Source organism: Xiphias gladius, chromosome 20 (assembly GCF_016859285.1).
Source record: "Xiphias gladius isolate SHS-SW01 ecotype Sanya breed wild chromosome 20, ASM1685928v1, whole genome shotgun sequence".
In the NCBI taxonomy this organism is placed as follows: Eukaryota; Metazoa; Chordata; class Actinopteri; order Istiophoriformes; family Xiphiidae; genus Xiphias; species Xiphias gladius.
In genome coordinates, this window is record NC_053419.1 from 24,154,603 (window position 1) to 24,163,508 (window position 8,906).

Sequence of the window (8,906 nt, forward strand, 5' to 3'; positions counted from 1 at the left end):
GTGTTCGTATGATCCAGGAGGTTCATCGAAGAACTGAACTTTTCCTTCTCAAATTGTTTGATATGTTGGATTTTTTGTAAAAAAAAAAAAAAAAAGGCTAAAGGCACGAAGAGCTAATTTTGGAAAGAGAAAAGCAAAGATTTAAGAAAAGTCAGAAAAAAAACCAAACAAATTTTGTGGACCAGAAATATGTTTCGTTTTGTTCTTGTGTCCTTCTAGTCGACTTGTGAACCGTGAGATTTATCTTGGGACCCCATAGGGGGTCCTGACCTCCAGGTTGGAAACCACTGCACCGCACCATTTGATCGTTTGCAATAATCCTGTTTACTGGCTCATTTTTTAAATAGCAATTTTAAGTCATTTTAATTTAATTTATTTCAAGCAGTCTGATGCAGAACTAATGAATGTATGAAAATTTAAATTCAAGAAAGCCTATTGAAAATGTACCTATTCAATTATATCCAGTAATTCAGAATTTAATTAGTTAACGTTTGCACTGACCCCCCCTGCAGGAACACAATCCACTGCATCTGCTATTTCAGTAGGTTTTTCTTTTTTATGTGTAGTTTCAAACCCTGTTCGTGTACAGTAATGTCAGAATCCAGCAGGATACCAGCTGCTGAGATTCTGGGAGCGACGGGTCGGATCAATGAGGAACACTTTGGAAAGAGGCGGCGTATTTACTGTAGACTTGGCTGCCACATTAAACGCCGTGGAAGAAACATTCAGATCCTTTACTTAAGTAAAAGTAACAATTCAACAGTGTAGATATACTCTATCAGTAGGTCAAGTCCTGCCTTCGTATTGTAACTTGAGTGCAACTACAGAAGCATCAGCGGCTACATGTACTTCAAGTATCGCAGTAAAAATACTTCGCTCTGCAGTGAACTGTCTCTATATCTGATTCTCTGTGACACGATCGGATCATTGATCCTGAGTCATCAAAGCTTCTGCAGTATTTCACTCTTGGAGCTGCTCCAGGTGGAGCTGCTTTTAGCTACGTCATATACAGGTAGATGGTTTAGTCCACTGGGGTCACTGGATAAACCTGAGGAGTCATGAGATGATTGATGGGAGAGGAAAGAAGAAAATACTTCTTTCTGATGCACAGATCTTACTTCATTCTTTTCTTTCTTTATTTGGATCCCAGTTAGCTTCCACAAAGTGGTTGCTAGTCTTCCTGGGGTCCACGCCAAAGCAACAACAAATAAAAGAAACAATAATTTAAATCACACTGTATCTATAAAACAATAAAGACAGAACAAGCCAAAACACTGCAAATGGGTAAAATGACTCTTCCTATGAAATAATGAGCAATAGTTACCTACAATGGAAACAAAAATGTCACGGATACACAACAACTAGAGGAAAATAAAAACCATCAAAGGCTCAGAAACAGCAACAACCACAATAACATCTACTGTATATGAGACTCATCAAATTCTCGTTAAACACTTTGTTCAGAACCTTTCCTTGATATTGCATGGAAACAATATGATCAATCTGATCAGACCCAGACAATGAATGATCTCATTTAACACTCAGTGACCTGCTCAACTGATGTCCCCTCTATAGACAAACTGAGGGCAGTGGAGTTAGCATGAACATTCCTACTACCATTCCTACCACTACTATATTTAGTTTTGGCTCTGGTTGGTATTAAATTGTTCATTCTCACCCATTTAGTGATGCTATGCAACTCAACATGTAGATTCCCTCTCAGCTGCACTAACGTCAGTTGGTGACGCACGGAACAAAGTTGAGTCATCAGCATACATAACTACGTTGGCATTTTTTACAACATGTGGTAAATCGTTTATGAAAATTGAGAATAAAAGTGGACCCAAGCGGCTTCCCTGGAGAACACCGCGAGGATACTTTGTACCTGTCAGAAAAAACTGCTGCTGAAAAATACTCGCCGTGTTCTGCCGGAGAGAGAGCTAAAGGTGAGCAACCACAACCTTTGAGCTTAGCAATAAGAATACTGTGGTCAATGACATCACAAGCCACAGTAAAATTCGAGAGCACAGCTCCAACTTGTTTCCTGTCATCCCTATATGTTAACCTTTGATCGGTCATGTGTACTAATGCAGTGCTAGTAGACTGCCCTGGTCTGGAATCATCATCATCCTGTGATTTTGTAAATAGTCTATTTCTATCAAAAATAATTTAACATTTAATTAAAAAAATGATCTTCTTGAGTATCTAACTCAGCACAGGGGGTAAACTAATAAGTGCCGGTAAAAACAGGCTTTACCATCTTTAGGTGAGGGTATGATTCTAGGATCTTTCCGTAGCTCTGGATCAAGTCCCACTGAGTAGACTGCAGTTTAGCTGCAATTAAAAAAAAAAAAAATCCATACAGGTTTATCTATACCAGGAGATGCTACCTCTGTTCAACTGTGTCTTGGTTAACCTGATCAAACAACATGTTTTAGTGTGGTAACTGGAACACAGCCAGTGATACTGAATGTGAACAAAGCTAATCTACGTTAGCGAAAATATGATCAATACAGGTTGGATTATTAACACCACCAATGGTTGTAGAAATTCTTGTAGATTGAGTCACAACCCATGTAAGATTGCAAGGATCCGCCACAGAAATCAACTTCTTACATAACGGACAATTTTTTTGAAGACCAGTCAATATCCAGGTCACTCAGAAGGAAGATATCCTTACTTTCATTAGTTACCAGATTTCTAGATTACTAGATTGTCACATATTCTATCCAAGTACATCACATTAGCACTGGGCTTATAACAACAACAGACTAGAATAGGCTTGTAGTATAGAAGGTGAATCTGTATCCATATTATTTCGGCGTCAGCTCTCGTAATATCTTTCCATGGCACGACTGAAATGTGTTCCTTTGTATGTGTATCCTTTGAGATCCAGCTCAGAATCATCAAACCTGTTGTCCAGGTGTGTTTCTGAAGGTGCTACAACACGAATATTGTTTGAAGAGCAAACGATGACCTCGTGAAGGCTGCATACCATATATTTGAGTGAGCTATTACTAATCCCTTCCTTTATAAACTTAATGACAACAATGCAGTTATCTTATTTGGGCACATATGGAAAACCAAAACAGTATAAAAAGTTTTTAAAAATTAGACAAAATCCTTTTAAACCTTTTATCAAAAGAAATGTAACCTTTAGGCCCTTTAAGCCGATGCTTGAGTTTGTCCACCCCTGGGCACGATGACCAACCTATCATACATCAGGCTGGCTTTATCACCTCTTTCATGGGCGGCTTTCAATTTGAGCACAGCTTTGGAGGAGTCTTCATTTATATCGATTTTTGTGACCTTGAATTTCTTGGCAGGAGAAAGGATACTCTGTCTGTCTTAAAGCATAAAATTTTACAACAATTTTTCTACGATTTCCCCCCTCCTGGTACTGGACAGTTCTCTGGGCACGTTCAATATGCATATTTATGCCATCCAGACCCAGGTTGCTTGAGACCATTTGTCGAACCTTCCTCTCTGACTCAATCCAACTCTCTCCTTTCTTGACTTCAATCCCATCAATTAAAATATTTGTCCCCCTGCACTGATGTCCATTGTAGTCCACCGTGGTAAGCATTCCATCCATTTCCTGCTTAGAGTTCATTGTGTTGTTTTCAAATGACTCTATCTTTGTTTCAATCTTCTTGTATCCCCTTCTTGCCTCTTCAAAACTTATCTTGGGCGAATTCCAAGCTGGTTTCAGCTCCTGTACATTTCTAATAATGCCATCGAGTCTTTTGTTAGTTCCGCCCATGATCAGCTGAATGAAGTTCTGAAGGTTTTCCTGCTTCTGAAGAAACGTCTCTTTGTAAAACTCTCTCTGCTGTTCCAATGACTGGCAGAGGACAGTCCCTGTAAACACAGAATCGTCCTCGTAAGGGCGAGGTTTTAGTGTCTGTCTCAACAGGATGATGCACAGATCTGTTAAATATTTGTTTTTATTGTGAAAAAAACGGATAACTTCCATTATTGAACTAAAGCAATTTTCTCAAGTCTCGAGAGACAAAACTTGAGACTGATCTTTGAAAGAGACCACAAACCAAAAATGTTGGAAATCACTGGCTTAGTCTTTAACAAAATTTAGTGTTTCATAAGATTGTATATTCTTATGTAATATCTTATTCTGTACATTTATTCAAATACTGTACTTAAGTACAATTTTACTCGTATTTTACTTGAGTATTTCTATTTAATGCTTCTTACTATTCTATGCTGTACTTTTTAATTAAGTTTTTATATACCGTTGGGTGGATTGTGAATTCACCCAACGGTATATAAAGATATTAAAATTAGCCTCACCTTTACCAGCTTCAACATTAAAGTGATGTACACATCAATGCCAAGGAGAGTATTTTTACTTTTGCTAATTTACTTGTAATTTGTACTTTTACTTAAGTAAAATTTTGAATGCAGGACTTTTACCTGTCACAGAGTATTTCACCACTGTGGTATTATTACTCCTTCTTAAGTAAAAGATCTGACTCCTTCATCCACTAGTGGTAACTAGTAACTAAAACTGCCAGATAAATGCAGTGCAGTAAAAAGTATAATGTTTTCCTCTGAGACGTGGTGAAAAACAAGTATAAATAAGCAAAAATGTAAATTTTCCCGTAAAGTACAAGTACCACAAAATTGTACTTAAGATCAGTAATTGAGTAAATATACATATTTACTTTCTACCATTGGATTTTACCAGACTGTGAGGTTGTTGCAAGGCTACATTTGGCTAAAACCAGTACCAGACCATTAGGGTTTTTTCCTAGTTCTCCCACAGCCACCGTGTAAATCTGTATGTATTGCCTGTATTGAATGTTTAGATACGGCGTAGCCACGTTCCCTAGTCTGTACCCTACGCCGTACCCGGACTACACATCATGGCGAAGCAGACCGCAACAACTGTGTCTGGCCTACTTGGTAGCATCGCATTTCCTCCTATGCATTTCCAGCCGCTCCTTCTGCTCCACCAGTCAAGCACAGAAAATTAACCCTCCTTCTGCCTCAGTCGGTTCAATGGTCGTACACACCATCTCTTCCGACATCTTCTCTCTTTTCCGCGTAGCAGTAATTTCATTGAAAGTAATTTTTGCTCAACTTCTGTCAGCTCCAACTCCGACATGATCTGCTCAGTTTCAGTTGCCATTGTTTGAAGTACATGAACAGTCAACACAGTGGCATAGAAACCCCAACGCTGAACTGCAATTTTTTGTACTGGTACTAAATCTGTGCAATGACAAAGCCAAATCTAGTTCAATATAGTATTATAACGTACTGATGATATGTATATTTCTTAACATGTGTCTATCTCTTTCAGATCTCCCTTGTGGTGTAAAGTCACATGGCTTCACCTTGACTGACAACCATCCAGCCCATCAGTCTGACCTCTTACTGGAGAAATCCTTATTTTCAATGATTTACCATAGAAACACCCTTCTGCTGTCTCTCATTGTGTAAGAGACTGGTAATAAAGTTCACCACCATCACCACCATGACAGCTGCTCCAGATGCTCCCTGCCTGTCAGAGCTTGGTGGACTCCCCAACAGGAACATCAGTCTCATCTCCGGCACCCGACCCTGCAACCGGAGCACCATCAGGTCCTCGCCCTACACCCCACAAGCCACCGCAGCCTTCTCCATTGCCATCACCTTCATGATGATCCTGACCATCGTCGGGAACATCCTGGTCATCATTGCCGTCCTGACGTCCCGATCCTTGAAGGGGGCTCAGAACCTTTTCCTGGTGTCGCTGGCTGCAGCGGACATTTTAGTCGCCACGCTTATTATTCCTTTCTCGTTGGCAAACGAGCTGCAGGGCTACTGGGCGTTTAGTTCTATTTGGTGTGAAATCTATCTGGCGCTGGATGTTCTCTTCTGTACCTCCTCCATTGTGCACCTGTGTGCAATAGCTCTGGACCGTTACCTGTCAATCTCTAAGCCCGTGTCCTACGGTGCCATACGTACTCCCACGCGCATCAAGGCGGCCATTATTGTCGTCTGGCTGATCTCTGCTGTCATCTCTTTCCCTCCTCTTCTCACCCTGGACAAGAGTGAAGGAGGCGAAGACGTTTGTGAACTAAACAACGAGCGCTGGTACATTCTCTACTCGACCATTGGATCGTTCTTTGCCCCCTGTGTGATAATGATCCTGGTGTATGTGAGGATTTATCAGATCGCTAAGCAGCATACTCGCTGCCCACCTGGACAGAAGCAAAAAGAGGTGGCAGGAGGAAACGCCAGAGGGACAAATAGTGAGCCTGTGGCAAAGTTATTTGACCAGTCACAACAGAACGGGGATCAAGGAGGTATGACTGCCAGCCAGCGAGAAAAAGCTCTTACCAAAATGTCTGGCTCGGATTCCATCCCGTTATCACTCCAAAAACTGCCCAAGAGCACCACGAGCCAGGACACTCAGCACTACCCTCCTCATTCATGTGCCGCTCCAGCCCAAAAATCCTCCTCTTCAATTCCCCAGTGTGACAGCCAAATCTTCTCAGCCGTTCCAAACAAAGAGTCCCAGAAACATCCTGTCAAAGTAGGGGAAGTGCTTCATGACAACACCTCCAGCTCTGGCTCTGAGCTGGAGATTGGTGAGGAAGGTGTTCTCAAAGAGGACAGCAAAGGAGAGATGAGCAAAACTGACGAGCAAACTTTGGGACTGCCCCAAAGCAAGGTATTCAAACTTCAGGTGCTAAACCTGGCCAGCAGATACAAAAACACTATGGCCACATCATCTGGCACCAAACTGGTAACTGAGGGAACGCCCACAACTCAGGGCACGCCCATTTCCCGCCGTAAAGCCATGGTGAACAGGGAGAAGAGGTTCACCTTCGTCTTGGCCGTAGTGATGGGAGTGTTTGTGATCTGCTGGTTCCCCTTCTTCCTCTCTTACTCTCTTCAGGCAGTGTGCCCTGAGACTTGCAGCATCCCCAACCCTTTGTTCAAATTCTTCTTTTGGATTGGGTACTGCAACTCCTGCCTCAACCCGGTCATATATACCATCTTCAACAAGGATTTCAGAAAGGCCTTCAAGAGGATACTGTGCAGGAACACAAAGGGTACATTCTTCTAGAAATTAAAGTATAATTGTGTTTTGAACTGCGGATGGACAGAAAGACCTCTATCAAAAATGACTTCTTTTCTTTCTATACTTTCTGTATTTGACCAGGATCGACCTTCTGCAGCATAGACATAAACACTTGTACATTAAGGAGGAAATTGCATCCACTTTCTCTTCTCCTTGTGCTTCTGTCTGTAAGCTGAGTCAGAGCTGCACTGACAAAGACGGAGACTTCAGAAAGCCACAGTCAAGCAGCTGAATCAATAACAGACAAGTGACAAATAAAAGGGAAAACCTGAAAACGAGTGGAGAAACAGGATGACAATGCCCTCATCCATAGGGCACGAGGGGTCACTGAATGGTTTGATAAGTATGAAAATGATGTGAATAATGTGCTTTGACCTTAACAGCCATCAAATCTCAACCCAACTGAACACCCATGGGAGATTTTGGACTGATATGTTTGACAGCGCTCTCCACCACCATTATCAAAACACCGAATGAGGGGAACATCTTTAGGAAGAATGGAGTTCATCCCTCCAGTAGAGTTCCAGAGACTTGGACAATCAATGCAAAGGAGCACTGAAGCTGTTCTGGAGGCTTCTGGTGGCCCGTCACCATACTGAGACACTTTATGTCCATTTTTGCTTTAAAGGGGATCTATTATGCTTTGCCTTATTTTCTGTCCTATATATAATGCATCAGTGTCGGATGTTCATATTAAACGTGGCTAACGTTTCAAATAATGAGGTAAATGTTTGTAAAAGTCGTCCCCGTGAGGCAAGAGCTCAGCCACCAGACTGCTCCGGACGCTAGGTATCCGACGGCCTTTTCTACTTCAGCGACGAGCTGACGTCATGGATTTCTTTATACGGTCATCCGCTCCGAGCTCCAGGTGCAGCAGGTTTACTACGCAGTTGTTTGGCGACAGCAGAATTACGTTTTACTAGCAACTAGCTTTGGTATTTCCTGACAGCAGACGTTTGCCACTTCATTCGGCATTTTGTCGCATCTCTCACATGTACAACTATTAACAGGAGGATATATAGAAACATTTTCTACAGGAATTGTGATTGAAAGACTAAATCTGCCGTTATGTCACACAATAAGCAGGTGATGGGCCCAACATTCACCGAACAGAGACGTCCCGATGTAATCTTGGTTGCTGCGGATGTTCACTCTGTCCACTCTCATATTCCGGATCGGATTCGGGCTCGAACGTGTACGGATGGATTTGAGAAGCTGCCATTTCCAATCACCTATGCTCTGTTACTTAGTTTTAGTTACTAGTAACTTAGATTTTACAGTTTGCTCTCAGAACCTTGGCAAGAGGATGACGCAGTGCTCACAAGCACTGGCCCCTTCGCAGGCTTCCCAGAGCTTATATTGCCTTTTTCAGTCAGAGGCTCAACCGAGGGGCTGCATAACAGACAGTTTAAGATAAAAAATATGGAATTTTTTTGAACTGTGAATCATGCAAAGCTACTCTAGTGGAGTCCCAGAATAAAAATATAGAGCTGGAAATGAGCATAATAGGTCCCCTTAAATTTGTCACCCATCTGTATCTTTAATGTTATTTAACAATACAGTATAATTGTAAATTCAGTGACTCTGAAGAAGAATGATTTGATTATATTTTGAAACGGAAGTGAAGAGGATACAGGGTCTGTGCTCAGTAATTTAAAGTACAAACAGAGCTAGGATGGTGTATGTTTTTTTGTGTGTCTGTGTGTATGCATGGGAGTAGAGGAGAGTTGCCTGAGGGTCTAACTGGAAGAGAACAAATACCACTAAGTGTCCTTTATCGAAGATAACATGGGCACTCAAGGAACACAAGATCAGG

General features: G+C 41.6%; 1 protein-coding gene across 1 annotated transcript; it reads left to right on the forward strand.

Annotated features, from left to right (window-relative positions):
• Nucleotides 1-5,494: 5,494 nt before the first annotated feature.
• Nucleotides 5,495-7,200, forward strand: LOC120806531 (alpha-2A adrenergic receptor). Its single transcript, XM_040157807.1, has one exon. The coding sequence runs from the start codon at nucleotides 5,495-5,497 to the stop codon at nucleotides 7,073-7,075; it is 1,581 nt and encodes a 526-aa protein (XP_040013741.1). The 3' UTR covers nucleotides 7,076-7,200.
• The last annotated feature ends 1,706 nt before the right edge of the window (nucleotides 7,201-8,906 follow it).